The sequence below is a fragment of the Saccostrea cucullata genome, unplaced genomic scaffold (assembly GCF_032062105.1).
Source record: "Saccostrea cucullata isolate Sc308-1 unplaced genomic scaffold, CSIRO_AGI_Scuc_v1 ctg306, whole genome shotgun sequence".
Lineage (NCBI taxonomy): Eukaryota > Metazoa > Mollusca > Bivalvia > Ostreida > Ostreidae > Saccostrea > Saccostrea cuccullata.
This window is the reverse complement of record NW_026924668.1, coordinates 130,685-150,620: the sequence shown is the minus strand read 5'-3', so window position 1 is coordinate 150,620 and position 19,936 is coordinate 130,685. Positions and strand designations below refer to the sequence as shown.

General features: G+C 33.5%; 3 protein-coding genes across 4 annotated transcripts; 2 read left to right on the top strand and 1 right to left on the bottom strand.

Moving 5' to 3' along the window:
• Positions 1-1,124: 1,124 nt before the first annotated feature.
• Positions 1,125-2,889, top strand: LOC134266998 (uncharacterized). The gene is made up of 2 exons (XM_062749225.1): positions 1,125-1,709; positions 2,075-2,889. Exon 1 carries the CDS (start codon positions 1,250-1,252, stop codon positions 1,652-1,654), a length of 405 nt encoding a protein of 134 aa, XP_062605209.1. The 5' UTR covers positions 1,125-1,249; the 3' UTR covers positions 1,655-1,709; positions 2,075-2,889.
• Positions 2,890-3,174: 285 nt separating this feature from the next.
• Positions 3,175-7,273, top strand: LOC134267005 (netrin receptor UNC5B-like). 2 transcript variants are annotated; one of them, XM_062749233.1, is made up of 6 exons: positions 3,175-3,398; positions 4,336-4,425; positions 5,205-6,305; positions 6,422-6,565; positions 6,685-6,849; positions 6,932-7,273. In XM_062749233.1, exons 2-6 carry the CDS (start codon positions 4,417-4,419, stop codon positions 7,226-7,228), a joined length of 1,716 nt encoding a protein of 571 aa, XP_062605217.1. In that variant the 5' UTR covers positions 3,175-3,398; positions 4,336-4,416; the 3' UTR covers positions 7,229-7,273. The 2 variants fall into 2 exon arrangements, with proteins under 2 accessions (XP_062605217.1, XP_062605216.1); XM_062749232.1 differs by having other exon boundaries at positions 4,316-4,425.
• A 2,502-nt stretch (positions 7,274-9,775) lies between these two features.
• LOC134266997 (cytochrome c oxidase assembly factor 8-like) lies at positions 9,776-12,562 on the bottom strand. The gene is made up of 4 exons (XM_062749224.1): positions 12,434-12,562; positions 11,627-11,839; positions 10,186-10,331; positions 9,776-9,864 (listed from the first exon to the last, which is right to left on the bottom strand). The coding sequence occupies exons 1-4, from the start codon at positions 12,533-12,535 to the stop codon at positions 9,777-9,779; spliced, it is 549 nt and encodes a 182-aa protein (XP_062605208.1). The 5' UTR covers positions 12,536-12,562; the 3' UTR covers position 9,776.
• Between the last annotated feature and the right edge of the window lie 7,374 nt (positions 12,563-19,936).

Here is a 19,936-nt window from a genome sequence, read left to right as displayed (position 1 = left end):
TCCCATCCTGTTTGGTTGAAAACCAAGGGAATTATAGCCATTTCAAGTTTCAGCCAATCAGATTGCAGCACACGTGAATCCACGTGATTTCAAGAATTTTTTCAAAATCATATTGTAAAATATACTAATGCATAACTATGTTTTAAATTTCAAAGCATTTCGTCAAAAATCAAAGGAGATATGGCCATTTAAAGTTTCAGCCAATCAGATTGCAGCACACGGGCATGCGCGTGATTTCTTGAAATTTTTTGTATATCATATTGCAGGATATCCTAATGCATGACTATGTTTTAAATTTCAAAGCATTTCGTCAAAAATCAAAGGAGATATGGCCATTTAAAGTTTCAGCCAATCAGATTGCAGCACACGGGCATGCGCGTGATTTCTTGAAATTTTTTGTATATCATATTGCAGGATATCCTAATGCATGACTATGTTTTAAATTTCAAAGCATTTCGTCAAAAAATAAAGGAGATATAGCCATTTAAAGTTTCAGCCAATCAGATTGCAGCGCACGTGCATGCGCGTGATTTCATGATATTCTTTCCATATTATATTGTTGGATATCCTAATTCATGACAATGTTAAAAATTTCAAAGCATTTCGTCCGAAAACAAAAGAGATATTGAGATTTTTGTTTCAGCCAATCAGAGGAAGGCGCACGTGCATGCGCGTGAGTTCATGCTAATTTGACTGTGTCATATTATTAACACTTTCAATATATCCTTATGTAATGAGTTTCGAAGCATTTCATCAAAAAATGTAAAAGTTATAGCTATATTAAGTATATCAGTCAATTCACTTATTTCACGCGCACGCACGTGCAGGCGTATGCGCGCAAAATGACCTTCGTTCCGCACACCTACACTACACACCTATTAACCCTAAAAAGGTTTTAGCTCAGTTGGGTGAACAGTTTCAAACACTCGCGGACAAAAAAGTACCGGAGAACAAATAAGAAAAAAAATAATAATAATAATAATAATAAGAAACAGAGTAAAAACAATATGTTCCCAAACTCCGTTTGGGGAACATAATAATAAGAAACAGAGTAAAAACAATATGTTCCCCAACTTCGTTTGGGGAACATAATAAAATTTAAAGATCGATTAAATTTTCGGGCCTTTGGCAGAGCGCTATTCATCGTAAATTTATATGAAAGAAAAACTTGGTATACAATGTAGATAAGCTTGGATGCTTCTGTCAGAAAGTCCAATTGCAAGAGAACTTCAGCTGCTCAAAAACCGGAATGGGGTCATCTACCAGTAAAAAATCAGAAATAACGACAGAATCTGTTGAAGATGACCAGAAAGAGGAAAAACTGCGCAAAAGTAAAGACATGGAGGCTATAGACCTAGCTGAAGACTTTGATTACCAGCGTGGAGTTCAGAGAAAACCACCCGACCGTAAGCCATCGCTGATACCACAGACTGACAATCAGACGAAGATAAAGGTCCGAGCCTCAGACGATGAAATGAAGGAGCCCACAAATCCAAGTAAAACGGACAATAAGTGTGCAGAGATAAAGGAAAAGAATAATTCTAGACAGAGAAAATATACCAATTCAGCGAGAGAACAACAGGAAGAACAGAAAAGTGTCCAATCCCAAAGCAAGAATGATCATTTTGATTTCTGGGGGAGCGATGTGTTCTAATATTTAGCACAATGCCGTGACGTCACAATGGTCTCTCCAGGGACGTCACTGTCAGGTAATGAAAAGGTATTCAGTTCTACTCTCTGAGGCTATCTATTTAAAATAAATATATAGCTGGTGCTCTCGTTGCTTTCAAGCTTTATCTATTTATTGATTTAAAAGTCTAGTTTTTAAGCGGACTCAAATTGTAAATGTTATTAAAGTAAATATACCGGAAACATGAATGGGAAGAACAAATAATTACTAAGATATTTTACCATAATATTAAAAATGGTTTGTATGAATGTCTTTTGATCATGTTTGAAGACTCAGATATTTTCAATTAACGAGGGACAAAAACAAAATCCATATAGTAATTTTTAGCTGTACTTTAAGACTGAATTTATTTTTTGGAATACTTGCTGTATAAATTATTTGTAGATACTTTCGATATGTATGGATGGGAAACGTCATTGGAAAGAGTGATTCTACAAGGAGGAAAAACAATGTCCGTATAGTGATGGAGTCCCCAATCAGTTCCGAAACAACAAAAAAGGTCAAGTTTGTCGGAGTGCAAAACAAAACTGCTACCTTCACGCGCACACCAAAAATGGTGGACATAGGTAAAATTTTTCAAGATGATACACCAAAGAAAAGACCAGAGAGTTTCCGTGTGCCAGGATACAGTAGTGCTATGTCGATAAATCCCCCGGTGTCCGTGAGATCCGGTGTCACAGTACCTGTGCTGACGTCAGCCTCTCTCGGTCCCGCGCACCTCTCCACCACCCCGGTGTCCCTCACAGACAGTAATACACGAAGGAAGCTTTAACTGAGGGGCGGATCCATCAAAGGACAAATAACATGGACAACAGTTATAATGGTTATTCTGTTCCATTTTTCCGGGGCAATGAAATGAGTGCCTTATATAATTTTTCATTTAATTTTATGTTAAAAATCATTCCAAATGCTTCAAAGAAAGCAAATCGTCATTTTACTCTGAAGCTGGTCTGCAGTCAAACGAATTTTATGAAATGATTCAAATAAATTTGTTCTTACTTTTTGTGATTATGCATTTTTTTTTCATTTTATTTTTGAAAATGTATATGTATATTATCTGTTTTTAAATTATTATGTGTCCTCTATGGAAAGAAATTGCTATTTTGCTATCCCATTACTTTTTACAATTTGTATTAGGTGTATTATTTCTCTGTCGTCTCATATAACATTTTGCTTTTACGTCCTTACTTATTTAAAAGAAATCTTATATAATTCAAATGCTCAGAATTTCAGCATAATTTATTAAATATCAAATTCTAACCTTACAATTTTATAAATCAAATAAAATACAAATAAATGACGTGTTCAATTAATTTCTGTTGGCTGTTTTAAATAGTAGCTAGACTTTACTTTACAACAAATTGAGTAATGCATTCTGGATTTCACTTTATTAATTTAAATCAAAGGACAGAATACTCTACCTGACAAAATAACAAAATAGAAACTCTATATAATATATAAAGGTTCTTAAAAACCTAGCTAACTTCCTAATGTCCTGTGTGGAGTTTCCGCTTCAATGGTTACCTGTATTTTTACCTGTTCAGGTGTCAATACCCGTGGGATAAAATCTTCTCTCCGCACCCGGAAGTACAGAAGTTATGACTAAGAAAATGTAGACAGGTTTCCATACATGGAAATGATTAGAATATACCTGTATACATTTATAAGTGAAACATACCACTTAAACAATATCTGGACCTAAATCTAGGTATGTATTCTTTATTGTTTTATATTTTACCACTCAATTATACAATGTAAGTGCTAAGGAAGATATTAAGAATATTGATATTAACATTTTACCGTCCATACGTGTCAAGACTTCCACACTCAATACTACGTTAGTTTCGATAACTGTGTAGAGTTAGGCCATCTAGTTCATTAAAAAAAAAACAAACCTTGAAGTCAATATTGTCAAAGACAAAAAAATATCTTCAATATGGAATTTATAAACATAGTAACGTACATATGCATGTATGTACAACCCTTGTGTTGAGATTAACATAAGTCAGATACGTAGCTTATAGAGTTCCTGAGGCAAGCTGTTTTACATTTTCAGCTTGCTGTTTTGGATCGCGCTTTCTCTGGATCACGGTATGTGATAAAATTTTCACCCGTAGACTAAAAAGGTCCCTCCTCTCGGGTAACGCGTTGCTTGACCTTGTATAGGTGTACATGCAAAATGGGGGTTTAAAGGCTTACCAAAGAATTTTTTTGTAAGCCTAAATAATTTTAATAGTTAAGCCTTTCACGCCATTGCTTAGTTTCTGTTCAGCAATTGTTAAAAGTCGAAAGGACTGCCACGCAGGAAAATGTGTACAGAACAAGATTAACAAACTGTAGGTAGTAAAAACATTCAGTATACTGCTCATCAAAGTGTGGCAACTTTTACCCATTTGATACAAGTGGGGTACGCCTCCACGTAACTTTAGTGAACTCTCCCCCTCCATTCCATGGTTACTCTCGCTTGTCAGAGAATATCCTTTACAAAGTAAAACTTGTTTATTTAATCTTAAATTTTATCAAGTTTTATCAAGAAATTTATTCTTGAACAAAAATGTCCATCTTTAACACTCTATATTTTTTTTTTCTTTATCGTGTATTGATCGTCGGTACTTTTTTTCATAGGAACACCTTGTCCTCTTAAGGATGTTTAGGAAAAACACCGGTGCAACCTGTTAACTTAGTTGTGAAGAAGCGACACAAATTGAAGCAAGGCAACGGAGACCATGGAATATGTAAGTAAACACGTGCTGTTATAAAATACGAACTAAGCTAATGATATGCGGTATAAATGAAGAGGGTTTTCGTAAACAATACGTGTTTCTTCCTCAATTGTATATGAGATCTACAAAGATTTTAACAGTTTCTCGAGTTTGAGCGACATAAATGTCACTTCTTGCTTTTGGGAAGTCAGGATTTTTTTTGTTTATTTATTAAAATTCATGAGCTTTGTACAAATACATAAAATTATCATAAAATCAGGAAGGTTCGAAACATAATCGTTATATAGCATTTTATTGATTAAATTAGAATTTTTCCCCATATTTAATCCCCCCAATGGGCAAAAAAGTGGAAATGTCCAAGCTCGAAAGTTTAATTTCCTGGGATGAGTGGGGAATTTGGGTGGTCTTGATGGAAATGCCTTTCACAACCAAATTTTTATTTATTCAACATGTGCTTTTTGGATTTACTAAATAGGGGAGGTAAATGCAAAATATTTCAAAAGAAAAAATTCCTAGGTCCGTGCAAGGACAAAAAAGCATGAAGGTACGTCGTGTCACAAGCCATTGAAAAACTCCGACGATTCTTATTGTATGAGAGTAACAGGTCGGGCGAGTCTCGAGCTGGCAATCTCGCTTTTAACCCCCGCTACTTCTCATATATTTCCTCTCGTAGCTCAAACGATCCATGCCTCACACTTCAATTTTCCAGAAAACTAGGATCTTACTTTCTTATTGAACAGATAATTGGAATAAGCCAATACTAAGTAATCGTTCTTACTTTCATTTTACAGATAATTGGGTTAATCATTCTTGGAGTCTTTGTTCTTTTCCTCATTATTGCCATTATATTGCTGACATTATATTTTCTTCGGAGACTTAAACTTCAGAACGACAAATTATCAAACATTGAAAAGATTTTATGTGAAAAAGACACACCATTGCGAAGTTTACCAACAAAATTGGAGAGACCTCAGACGGACAGTGCCGTTGACGTCAGCGAACTAGAAAGCACCACCGGTTCTCTGGACATGCGTGAAAATGGTGTTTTCAGGAACATGGCGTCGACCCGTAACAGAAATAATGTGATCAGCATTATTACACGGACTAGCATCCACACTTTGACCACTACGCCAAACAGGGGGCCTATTCTTCCGTCACAAGTCGTGGATTTAACGCAGGTTACCGAAAACAACCCCAAAAACGAACAGACTACACCTGATGACATCAAACTAAGTACCAATTTTGCAGACGAGTTCATGAATGTATATGAGAAATATTTCAAGAAAAATGTTCAAGATCGCCCGACGTCCGTCCTCGTGAAAGCTGAGGCTGGTCGCGAAGAAATAAAACATGAATCAGGGATGTTCGTGCACAAAGAAATGGACATGAAAGGAGGTGAAATGAAAATCTCAGGAGTGACGCTCAAAATACCGAAAGATGCTTTAGAGAAGAAAACGGCCATTACCCTAGGAATAACTTGGGAAAAGAATCTTTTCCCAGATTTAAAAAGAGAACAAGCTCTATTAAGCCCTTTAGTTGTATGTCAACCGTCAATGTCTTTCAAGAAACCGGTAGAACTTACATTTCCTCACTGTGCCGATAAAATAGAAACCAACTGGAAGTGGAAAATAATAAAGCGAACTGGTGATATTACGCAACAAGGTTCTTGGAGTGACGTCACTCTTGAAGATTACGAGGAACGGCGCGTCACGAAGTCTTCGGTAACTATACATCTCCGCCACTTCACCTTGTTTACCCTCATTGGAACTTCCCAAGAGAACCGCATAGCTGCCAAATCTGTTCAGATAGTGGCCTTTTCTACAGTGCTACAGAGGGCTTCCCTATTTACCTCCAAACTTTACTGCATAAACGATTATGGAAGAGATATAAAGGTCAGTATTACAAATTTATTCTAAAAATTACTCTTTTTACTCGCTCAGCCTGACTAAATTCACAAAACACTTGTTCACATGTTTATTAACAAGTATTTCTGAATTCATTGCTATAGGAAATCAAAGGCAGAGAAAACGAAGTTAACCGAAAGACTGTTGACAGCCCGGTTCCACTTCTTGTTTACGACAATGGGGAGAACGTGGTATTGGATCAGTCGAGAGATCCGGAGGGCTGGAAGCTGATGGGAAAGAAATCAAATGTACCAAGGCTTTCAGTGTATTAGTAACTCTACGGCTAAAGAAATCTAGAATTGTCTCTCTGAGCTTTAAGCAACATCAAAAGTGTTCTAGTGTTTAAAAATAAATATTTATTTTACAGGAACTGGATTTTGAATTAGTGTGGCATTCCTGTAATCCTAATTGTTCTTTTGCCTATAAGCCACAGTCCAACGAAGTAACGAAGATCATCGTTGAGTACGCATGCTATCAAATCAAACACGAGGCTAAAAAGTCCAGTATTCAAATCGCCGCCGAAGCACCAAAGGTTTGTATATGTTCTTGCGCATGTGCATGTCTAGAATTAAGAAAACTAATTTTATTCTTAAAAAAAATATGATTTGTTTCAGCTTCTTCCGACACCGTTTGACGAGAAACAGAGTGAAATGACAAGAAAACTGGTTCTATGCCTGGACCCAGTCTCCGACAACAATGGCGACTGGAAAGGTCTGGCGGAGAGAATGGGACTAAAATTTGACAAGATCCGCTGGATTGAAGAACAGAGTGGAAGTCCCACAGAACTGCTCCTAAACATGTGGAGAGATAAAGGGAAAACTATAGAGGATCTGAGAAACATTCTTGTGGAAATGAACAGGACAGACGCAGTTTCCGTAATTAACAAATGTATGAGCATCGACAAAAAGTGATTTTATGTTTGTTATTCAGACCTTAGTGATATTGTGTAATGCCAGTTATAATAATATCACAGAAGTCAGGTGCCTGTGGATAATATCAATTTATTACGATATCGGTACTATCGGTAAGTCGCTCTTGTGTTTCAAAAAATACACGGAATAAAAGACCATAAAACTTACGAAATTATCACTTTAAACAAGACAATTGATTCTTGTTTCATCAATATATTTGTCAATTAACTAACCTCGTTTAAGAAATTGTTCATGCGTATAGCATGTTCTTGCAGATCGAATAAACCGGGAGATATAAACTATTTTTCTTTTAATAAAAAAAAGTCATATACCTTGGTTGTTAGATTACCATTAACCCAATAATACACATTTTGTATATCTTTTATATATCGTAGAAAAATAAGTAATATATCGTAAGGTGCCTGTGTGTAATATTATGTCTGATAATAACGGAGTACAATTGGTACCCATGAGAATTCCAATAGTATGTTAGATAAAATATCAGTGTCAGATACCTCAAATATTTTTTTTAAATGAGGTTTAATTTTTTATTTTCATGTTTGTTTCACAATAGACTTTTCGCTCGACTTGTTCACGTACCCATCTTCGTTTGGACGAACAAAAGGGATAGAATTTCTCATTTCTTTTTTGTGGCTCATGTCTTAAGCATCAAAGCTGGAAAGCCCAAAATCAAAGAAGACAAACAAATATAGATTTAACCAATCAGAATAACTTTAAGAAAACGACCCACTGCTTTGTGATATCCGGGATTTTAGAAATTTCAGCGGGGGCAAGTCTATTTTGCAACACGGAGCAATCAAAACTCAGCGTCAATTGCTTAACACATACCCTTCAAATATATATTTTTTATCTGTAGGTTGTCTCAACAAAAAGATCGTAAAATGAGGAAGATATATAAAACAAACCTCCTCAATTTACCTTCATAAGGAAATAAGGCAGACAATTTTTGAATAAAAACACAAAGAAAATCACGCATTGTCAAATCTTATCTTCACAATTATTTATCTAAGGACTTTATTTCGCAATAATCTTTTGTGAAATAAAGTCCCTAGATAAAATTCGAAAACAAAATTCTCCGGAAGTTATGCATTGTAATTATCTTATCAATACGGAAAACCGGACATTTCTATAAAGGGCAAATTAACATCGGAAACCCAAATCAAAATGCTTGAAACCAAGATCAAAATGTTTTTATTTCCTTCACTTAAAAGTTGTTCTCGGAACTTAGTGACTACGTAACTCAGTAATGTTGGTCAATCATACTTTATGGCGCTTCTTAAACTACTAATGAGCGGTTCCATAATAAGCAATAATTTCACTTACTTTAATATGTGAACAAATTAAAGGCAGACATACATGTTAAATGTTAGAAATACAATAACTTTTCTTATTAAAATAAAATATATGGAGATAACGGAAAGTTTTCAAGCTCAAAAGTCCATACATGTACACCAATACAAAATAAGAGCAGAGCAAACACGGACCTCCAAATCATCAGAGGTAGGATCAGGTGCCATGGAGTAGTGAGCATCCCATTACAGACTGGTCACACCCGCTGTGTGCTCCTTGTCATGATCGGGAAATAACGGGAAAAGCCGTTGATAATTCAGTGTGTAAATAATTGTCTAACAGAAAGTATGAAAAATGTCATTCAGCATAAATTGTATTTGCTGACAATATGTTCTCTTATGTTATATGTGTTTATCAGTTACAACAGAGAATTAGATTCGTTTTTAAAGGAGGCGAGATTTACGCTTTCAAATGTCTATATAATAATCATAAAAATGAAAATCTTCAATATTTGTTTTTTTCTAATTTATAACATAAGACGGGAGTGTCTGTGCATATTCTTTTTTCCACATGAAACGCAACCAATGTTCTAAATTGCTATTGAAACCATCTTCATTAAAAATACCTTCAAGTCTCAAAATGGAATCAGCATTGTATCCCCTTAAACTGACCCAACCAGGTAATACTCAAATAATTTGGCCAAGAATTGTCATTCCTTATAATTGAATTTCAAAATCATAAAACAACTGTGGGTGTAAAATTTCGTTGCTTTTCATAAATTCAAATTTGCCGCTCAATAATACAACCATAGTTACGAAAGTGATGGAAAGCGAGGGGAGATAAGAAATGACACATATGCCTAGCATAATTATGTTGTTTGTTTACATTTGGTAAGATAGACTTATTGTTTGAAGTTAAAGGTATATTAATTAAATATGGAGATTTTCTATGATTCACTAGTACTAAAATGAGAGGATTGCATGGATACAGATGATTCAGCTGGTTGTCAAGAGGGGGGAAGCCAAACCAGATTAAACAGAAACTATTTGTGTTCCTTTTTGGACATTAACAATCAGAGGCTAGAATGCTAACAAAATTTTATCATTAAGTGATGTGTACATGACATTCTACCTAAAATTTTGAAGATAATAAACTTCAAATCTGTGTCCAATCCCCTTTAATTAAATCTTTGACTTGGCACAAGAATTAATGTTTGCTTTAGTTAGAAAAACAAAATTCACCTTTTGAAAACTTTATTATAAATTTTTTCTGAGAAAACTTGAAACGCTGGAAGTAGTAGTCTAAGATTTCTTTTGTACCATTCTCTGGAAGTAAATTAATGAATTGGTTATTCAGTATAAATTCTGAACACATCTTTATTTTTAATACATGTATTGCCATTTGTTATTATTAAATATGAAAGTTAGGTTAATCTTGACTGTTAATATAGTAATAAATATATTTTTAATTTTTATGAACTGTTCAGAGAATTGTTTGTAGGTTTTTTAGAGATTGATCAGTTTGTTGTCTTCACCTCATAGAGTAGTCATATTCATGAATAAATACTAACTGGATAGATAAAACATTCCTGAATACACCCTTACTGGATAAATCAGAATGTCAATGAAATCAGCCTGTTAAGGTACCTGTTATAGCTAGCATGAAGTACAAAATTCTTGTCCAGGAAGTTTTTGTAGAATTCCGAGAGTTCCTCAGCTGAGAGTTTAGACTCGGGGCTGTCTAACTCTCCACGCTTTTCTCGTAATTTCCTCTTCACAAACTCTTCTTTTTCCTTATTAAATTAATTGACACAATTGCAAGAAAAAAATTAAAATTCTAGACTTTCTACATATTTTGTCTAACATGATGTCATCTTAAGCTCAGTTTATACTGCAATACATTGATGATGATCAATTCAAAAAATAATCTAAATAAAATGTTTACTTTTAATATATCAATGCGTTATATACACTAGAGAATCGAGAGTTAATACAAAAGTCACTCACTGCTAAGCACAAAGAAGGATGTGTGTATTAACTACTTTTCTGAGTTTATTAATATCCACACGTTTTATAAATATTTCCTGTCCCAAAAAACTACCAGTGTTTCTAGATCCTACTTATAGGGTAGATATAGAGTTTTTCTGAAATCTAACTCCTCAAAATCTGACTTTACACTTTAAATTTGACACTTTATAGGGTACATTGAATATTTTTACTATCAATAGTGATGGGGAATCGGAAAAAAATCAGAATCGATTATCGGTAATAATCGGCTGGGCATAATCGATTAATAATCGATTATAATCGAAATTTTAAACTTTAATGAAATTAATATAGAATAGTTCAAACTTGCTCAGATTTCTGTCAGACTTTTACAAAAAAATCATTTACTTACATAAAATATTCAAAAATGTTAATTGAAATTTCTTTTTTAAAAAAGTGGAAAATAATATTTTGTTTACTTTAAACAAATTATATAGGACTATTAAAAACATAGTGGGATTTTTTTTTATAAAGTCCATGCAATGGGTATTTTACTGATATTAGTCCTACCTTTCATTTTAATAAATGTATTTATTTCTTAAAATTAGTTTTAATTTGTTAAAATTGCAAGTTTTAAAAGTAGTTATCCAGAAGTAAGATTTGTATTTCTGATTATAATAACATTTAAAGATTGACCTAAGACTAATTATGTTTTCCTTTGTATAGTAAAACCTTGCAATATCACAGTTTCCTGGTTTTAGTCTGACCCCATATTTAATCATGGCGGTTAAGTATCAACAAAACACAGAATCCTTCCATGTTTTCAACATTCATCACTTATTTTATGCTCTTTGCACCTGGATCAGTAAAATTAAAGTATGACAATTTTATTTTTTGTTTGTCGGCGACATTTATTTTATAATCGATTAGTAGCATCGAAGAGCTTCTAACGACCGACAATCGATTGTCGGCGACAATCGTTCCATCACTAACTATCAAAACTGTTTTCACTGCTTTTTGCAGTCTCAAACATGAATAATAATTTAGTTAATCTTTTAAAAGACCACATTTATTTCTTTTTCATTTTCCTGATGAAAGTTACCTTGAAGAATTTTTCATTATGACTGGCCCAGAACCCTTGGTTCCAGTCGTGTGTTTCCTTCCTAAGAAGCCGGTAGCGGCGCTGCAGGGGCGTCTCTTTGTTTGGCACATGGAAAACCACTGGACGGAGGTTAGACTTCTTGTCAGGAGGGCCAATCAAATCATGGCTTCTATTGGGAGGAGGGACATTGTGGATATGCAGCTCACTGTTTACCTAATAAATAAATAAATAATATCAGAACAACCATAGAAGTAAATTTATTTTTTTTAAAATAAAAATACAGAGCTTTATTATCAGTTCACCTCATACTTATCCATTGTTCACTGACAGAATGAAAATATGTTCAGATATTGTAATGTAAAAGAAAATAACATTTGCATACAACTGAAAGAATATTAAAATAAGAGTTGTCTTTCTTCATCTGGTGCTAGCATTACTTTGTCGTGCATGATTCTTTGAAGAAAATGTTTATAGCATAATTTCTTTTAACATAACAATTGTAAGCATCTCTCATGTTTCTTCTGTAAACAGTGGTAATGACATGAATATTTTTTTTAAATGTGTTATTCCTTGACAGTAACCACCACTGGACCAGCAGGATTAGGTTCAAATAAATTTTGAATTCAGATTTGAATTTAGATCCACCCCTTAATACAACAGTCTCTTGCACCATGTTAAACAAAGCAATGATTAAACTGGCAATATAACTGCGCTTTTACTTGTTCACCGAGTTTTATGTTTTTTGTCTCTGAAAAAATAAAATCTGATGCCATTTCTCGTTGATACTCCACAGTAATTTTCAAATACCTGATTATGCACGCTCCTACACTGAATGAAATTAGGGGATTTATTCAGATTTGATGCTAAAGAATTCACCAAACATAACTGTCGAAGTTGCAGCAAGTTCATCGGGGAAAATTCACAACAGGATATTTTTAACTTGACATAAAGGATAAACTCGATCGTCACAACCATAATATTTCCGGAGTACTCGTTTACTTAGATATTAATTAAATAAGATTCCTTGGCTGGCATTGTTCTTTTTGTTTGTTTGCTTATACGTATTCCACATTCCATAAACCATAATGAATCGTATACAAACATATAGCATATATTTGGAACAGATATTGCCCATGCAGGTATTTATAATTTTAGTCACGTTTTGGACGATTTTTAAGAGGACAACAACAATTTGATTGATCATCATTATCATAATTGCTTGAAATAATAAAAATTGTGAAAAAGCCATGAACCCTAAGAAACACGAGATGGGGTGCCCAGCAGTAAGCACAATCATTTGGCATCAACTTATGTGTCAGTAGCACGTCTCAGTTTAAAATCTCAAGCTCTTGATACCAAAGCAACAGGGATACATATGGGCAAGCTGCAGATGACAGTTCAAAGTTAAGTATCGTACAAAACAAGATAAGTAGATTACGGAGAAAGTCTAAAAATAAATAATCCATGCAGTTTATCATAAAGTTTAGCAAATTTCCAAAGCAAATCGTTAATAAGAATTAATTAAACTGAAGATAAATTTCTACTCAAGATGTGTTATGCATTTGTAATAAAAAAGAATGATTTCCATAGTAGGTCCTATCACTCATCTTTTGTCGCCACGATTACTGAGAACCTTGCTGAGTAAATCTTTCCATCCTTAATTCCTACGGTCCTGCTGCCTTTTAATAAGATGAAACGACCATTTACTGAACAGTTGCTCCATAAAAATCGTAATGATATGAATATCGTAAGAATCGAAATATAAAGTCAGTTAACCTAGGATTCTGAATTCAATTAATGCGAATAATCGAAAACAATTACAGAGATTTTATTTTTTTTACAAACAAAGTAACAACTTAATCTCATATAAATTGTTATTCATGTTTTTGTCATTGTCAATAGATTATCTGAAATTAATTGAATTTTTGTGCCATAAAAAAATGGGTTGTCATATTATCTCTCTAAATGATAGTCTACACAATTCACAAAAGCAGACAAAAATGGCTTCATTCCTGATAGTAAATAAACCGTGCATAATATTTGTTAGATCCAAAATAATTGAATTAATTAAAAGGAGCAATAGAAGGTATGCAGATTATTTCTTAGTTTTAATGCGATAGAAATGAAACCCGGATGGTTTCTAGAAAAAAAGAATACGAGGTCGATTTCAAACCCAACAAACGTGTATCATCAGATTAGGACACCTAACTATGCCTTTGTCTACATGTAAATTACAATTCAATTGTCACAATTAAACATAATGATTCAGCAGAACACTTTTTTATATATGAAGCAGAATTTATTCTAAGTTTCTTGCCGTGGCCTTCAGCATTTAGATAAATTCACTCCTCCATGGCACCTGATCCCAACTCTGATGTTTCGGAGGTCCGTGTTTGCTCTGCTCCTGGCCTATTTTGTATTGTTTTATGGACTTTTGATCTTGAGTACTGTTCGATATCTCCATATGTTTCACCAATGGCATTTTATTAATCAACTAGTGCTAATTGTAACTGGGACCGTTACAGATGTTCCCCAAACGCTCCCCAACTCCCTTTTATAATCATATTCCCTGTAGGCGTAATTAAATAAGACAAACTCTATGCATTTGAGACTTTAACAACGTTTACCAAGAAGTGTACCATGTTCATTCAAATTTTATTATTGCACACTTGCGCATGTGAATGCATGTGCGTAATGACCATATCATATTGTCTACAAATCTATATATTTTAATATGCTAAATATAATCCAAAAGTATATAAAAAAAACGGTCATTTAAGTGTATTTTTGATTTTACCCATTTCTGCAAGCACGTTATACTCATTCTTGAAATTACATCTAAGAAATCACCCCGTTTGGTTGAAAACCAAGGGAGTTATACCTGTTTCACAGCCAATCAGATATGTACAACATGTATGCATGTGCATGGTGACCATACCTTCTTGTAGAAGTCGATTATATATATCTATGTTACAAATCTTATCCTGTTTGGTTGAAAACCAATGGAGTGATAGCAATTTAAAGTTTCAGCCAATCAGATTGCAGCGCACGTGCATGCACGTGTTTTCATGATAATTGCTATATACCATGTTGTAGGATATCCTTATGCATGGCTATGTTCAAAGTTTCAAAGGATTTCGTCAAAAAACAAGAAAGATATAGAGACTTTAGTTTCAGCCAATCAGAGCAAAGCGCACGTGCATGCGCGTGAGATCTATTTTGACCATGTCATCTTGTCTATAGTTCTAATATATCTTTACACTATGAGTTTCAAAGCATTTCATCAAAAAAAAAAGAAAAGTTAAGGCAATATACATTATATTGGTCATTTCACATGATGCACGTGCGCGCTCTTGCAAGCACGTGCGCACAAAATGACCTTGATTCCGCAAATCTACATAACATGTCTACTGACCCTAAAAAGGTTTTACCTACATCGGATCAACAGTTTACAAGATCACTCCCGGACAAAAAAGTACCCAGGAAGAAGAAGAAGAAGAAGAAGAAGAAGAAGAAGAAGAAGAAGAAAAATAACTAGATACGATCTCGTTGCGAGCAACGAGTGGGTCTTCCGTCCGATTCTTGATAAGATGAGATAAGATTTTGATTGAGATTTTTATTATACAAGTATGGACTCAATGTAGGTCAATATGCATTTATAATGACCCAGGCTGACAGATATTGACCTCAGATACATGGTGTATATCGACCGAGGGCGCTAGCCCGAGTTCGATATACTCCATGTATCTGAGGTCAATATCTGTCAGCCTGGGTCATTATAAATGCATATTGACCGTGCATTGAGTCCATATTTATTATATTATATAAATAATATTTTCCCAAATTTATTGATACAATGTATATCTTCCTAATGTTTACAGATCCATAAATGAGTTGAATGTGAATGTTTCAAATTTATTGACACTTTGTGAAAAAAACAAAATAGGCTTCTAAAACACAGGACCCCCTCCCCCAGATTGTGAATCGAACTCGTTTACACTTGCAAGGAAATTATATGACACAAAATATAAATACGTATTTCGATACAATACATGGCACGCTGTCTTTATTTTCTTTAGTCTTCGTAAAATTTGCGTCAAAACTCTGCTCGCCGAGCGGAAAAGTCGAATTCAACCATGAAATGGTGTGTGCTAAGTATTCCCGAAAAATGTTCACAGATATCCATGTAATTGTTTTGTATTCTCAGTCTCAAGTTCTTCTTGCGAACTTCCATGTTTGTCTATGAAAACGTCGTACATTATTAATTAAAAAATAATTACTATATAATGGAAATTATATAATATTCAATATATTTTCAAGTAAAATGACATGAATTAAAAATTGACTAATATCGTCTTTTCATACAAATTGTTAGGTCATTTTCAATAAAAGGTTATTTTTACTGATTATTTTGAAAATCTTTTATTCAATATATCAAAATATTTCTCATTTTAGAGATATAAAGCATAAGATTTATGCCCCTTTTTGGCAAAATGGTTGAGATAAACATCGAAGTCAAAAGGTTATATAATTTCAATGGCGTTATCTGTAAAATTGTTTCAAATTTGAATTTTATTTTTGTATCAGGATAAGCTTGTCTAACATCTTTTGTTCAATATTACTGATCAAAATATTTCTCACTTTCGAGTTATAAAGCGTCAAAGTTTAAGCATTTTGGGCCCCTTTTGGCCCCTTATTATGTAATATACGACATTAAAATCATAATATACAGTGAGATTGTTGAGATAACTGTATAACAAAATATTGACTGTTAAAGAGTTATCTTAATATGATTTCATCTTGAAGGATTTTGAACACTTTTTGTTCAACAAGTAATCAGAGATTCATTTTCGTTTTCGAGTTATTTGCAAAAGAAATATTAAAGGTAACTCCCTAATGGGGACCTTTAGCGAAAAATGAAAGGTTGCTTATCGTTCCGAACATGATTTTGAACATGGATATAAAGCGTCAATGATTAAGCTTTGCTGTCTACATTAAGGCTCATTTTCCAAAGATAATCTAAAAAAGACTTTTAGCCCCTTTTTGGCCCCTAATTTTAGTGCCCAGCTCCTTTTTCTTGATTCTTTTTGTTGTTATTAAAGGTGAACATTTTTCGTCAAAGATTTAGCATTCTGGCCCCTTTTTGGCCCCTATTTTAATATACAGTATGTTAAAGAGTTATCTTAAAAAGACTTTTAGCCCCTTTTCCCAGCCCCTTGTATATATATTATATTTAAAAGGGTCTCACTTTCAAGATTAAAGAGTAATGTTTAACCCCTTTTGGCCCCTAATTTGAGTGCCCAGCCCCTTTTTCTTGATTTCAAAGCTTTTAGGATTTTGAACACTTTTTGTTCAACAACTATTCAGAGATTCTTTTTAGTTTTCAAGTTATTTGCAAAAGAAACATTAAGGGGCCAACCCTTCAACTCCCTAATAGGGACTTTTAGCGAAAAATGAAAAATTGCATATTGTTCCGAACATGATTTTGAACATCTTTTGTTCAACATTACTTGTCAAAATATTTTTCACTTTCGAGATATAAAGCGTCAATGATTTAGCCTTCCCCTAATCATGACGATATGTTAAAATCATAATATACAGTTGTAGATTGTTGAGAAAATTTTTGCTTCAAATGTACTTGCTAAACAGTTAGTGAATGTTTTGGCCCCTTTTTGCTTGTGATTAGTCTTTCATACAATATGTCTTAGTAATTATACGTTAAAAGATATGATACAAAATGGAAAATTCAATCATGATCGTGTCCTAGACCCCCTACCGAGCTTCCATATTGGACCTGTCTGAAAAATCTTAAATCGAATGTGCAACTCACCAATGTGTCTTATATCATCTCTAAAAATTTCAGCTTTCTAGCTAAAGTCGTTTTTGAGTTTACTCATGGACAAGGAGACCCTCTAAAAATCACTGAAAGGGCGATAACTTCCGACCGGAAGTGATTTTTTCAAAATTGGGGGTACAAACTTCAGAGTGAAATACATAATCTCTGAAAAAATCTGAAAATTTGAACAAAATCGATCGAGCCAATATTGTAAAGAAAAAAAAAGAATAAAAGTGAAGAAGAAACAATAGAATGACTGGTTAATCTTGACCAACTCGACAATATCGTTCAATAAATGATCACAGAGTATGACAAATCTGTTTCTTTTTTGGATATTACACTAGAAATAAAACTTAACGAAATCTTTCAAATCTTTATGATAAACAAGATTTCTTTTTTAACGTCCACTTCTCTTCTTTTTAGCAGCAATATACCATGGATATGGAGTTAATATCTACCTACTGATTCGATGTCCCAAGAAATATTTACTACTGGTACTGAAACAGAGGTAACGAAGAAACATTTATTCAAAATTTTTACACTCCCTTAAATCCTAAACAAGACACTTTGTGAAAAAACCACTTCTAAAACGGAGCAGGCAATTGACAATAAGTCGATGGTGCGAGGATATCACTTGTTCCTTTTAAAATTTGGCAAATTCTATGGTCGATACAATAATCTATATAATAAATTTATACATTATATTTTCAAGTTGCATGTTGACTGACGTTTTTCATACAAATTGTTCGGTCATTTTCATACTGGCTATTTTTACTGATTTTCCAAGTTCGAATTCCAATATATCTAGTAAATTTATGCCCAAGCAAAATGGAAGTCACGTAATTTCAATGGCGTTAACTGTAAAATTGTTTCAAATTTGAATTTTGTTTTTGTATCAGGATAAGCTTGTCTACAACTGTGACAAAGAAAGATAACTAAATGACTGTGTTATCTTGACTGACATCGACAATATACTGTCTGGTTTTTCTTGGCTTTCGACAATATAGTAATAAATGACTGGTTATCTTGACCACCGACAATATCGTAATAAATGACTGGTTATCTTAACCATCGACAATATCGTAATAAATTATCGACAATATTGTAATAAATGACTGGTTATCTTGACCATCGACAATATCGTAATAAATGATCGACAATATCGTAATAAATGACTGGTTATCTTGACCATCGACAGTATCGTAATAAATGATCGACAATATCGTAATAAATGACTGGTTATCTTAACCATCGACAGTATCGTAATAAATGATCGACAATATCGTAATAAATGACTGGTTATCTTAACCATCGACAATATCGTGATAAATGATCGAAAATATCGTAATAAATGACTGGTCATCTTGACCATAGATAATATTGTAAGAAATTACTGGTTTCTTGACCATCGACAAATCTTAAGAAATTATTTGTTATCTTGACCATTGACAATATTGTAAGAAGTGACTGTGTATCTTGTCCATCGACCATATTGTAAGAAGAGATTGATTTTCTTAGCCCTAGACCATTTTCCAAGAAATAATTGGTTATTTTAGCCCTCAATCATACTGTACGAATTGATTGGTTTTCTTTGCCCTCGACAATACTGGTTATATTGTCCCTCGACAATGTTGTAAGAAATGATTAATTATCTTAGCCCTCGACAAGATTTTAAAAAAATAATTTAGTTTTTAGTTTTAAATTTGGTTATTTTAGCCCTCGACCATATTGGTTATTGTAGCCCTAGACCCTTTTCCTATGACATATTTTGTCTAGGAGTTATTCCCCTTAGCCGCCATATTGTAGGGCAACATTCCCAGATCCCTTCACTATTCAACCAAGTTCAATTTGTTACACTGGTTACTGAGGTAAAGATAATGCTATTATTCTTATAAATATACGTTTGTGAAAGCCTCTACTAATTCATGATTATAAGATTGTGCATATTTTCCCCCATATATTTCTTGCATTCATGTTTAAAATTGGTTGCTCAAAGAGGTAAATTCAATACTTTGCCCTACAAGATGGCGGCTAAGGGGAATAACTCCTAGGCAAAATATGTCACAGGAAAAAGGTCTATACTGGTTATGTTGTCCCTCGACAATGTCGTAAGAAATGATTGGTTATCTTGGCCTTCGACAATACTTGTTATCTTGTCTCTCGAAATTATTGACCTAAGAAATTTTCTTCTTTCATTCTTTGTTTTTGCATTGTTGAATACATTTGAGACATAATTGTGAAAACACGTATTTGCTCATTGAAAGGTTGCTTTCGCATTGCTACAAGTTTATGAATTATTCTTCTTGGTAAAAGAAAATATTTTGCAAACTTTTCTATTAAAATGATATCCAACAGTTAAACTGGGCCAAATATATGAACAATTTATATTATATGAAAAATAAACAGATATGATATAAAAAAAAAAGTCAATCTATGTAAAGACGTATTCAGTATACTAAAACATATTTGAAATA

Bases quoted from the DNA above. Each gene is read 5' to 3' on its own strand.
- LOC134267005 (XM_062749233.1), top strand. The intron at 6,306-6,421 runs GTCAGTATTACA...TCATTGCTATAG, and splicing joins ATTATGGAAGAGATATAAAG to GAAATCAAAGGCAGAGAAAA. The intron at 6,566-6,684 runs GTACCAAGGCTT...TTTATTTTACAG, and splicing joins TGATGGGAAAGAAATCAAAT to GAACTGGATTTTGAATTAGT.
- LOC134266998 (XM_062749225.1), top strand. From the start codon at position 1,250: ATGGGGTCATCTACCAGTAAAAAATCAGAAATAACGACAGAATCTGTT.
- LOC134266997 (XM_062749224.1), bottom strand. From the start codon at position 12,535: ATGAACTTGCTGCAACTTCGACAGTTATGTTTGGTGAATTCTTTAGCA. The intron at 11,840-12,433 runs GTATTTGAAAAT...TTTATTTATTAG, and splicing joins GTAGGAGCGTGCATAATCAG to GTAAACAGTGAGCTGCATAT. The intron at 10,332-11,626 runs GTAACTTTCATC...TAATTTAATAAG, and splicing joins ATAATGAAAAATTCTTCAAG to GAAAAAGAAGAGTTTGTGAA.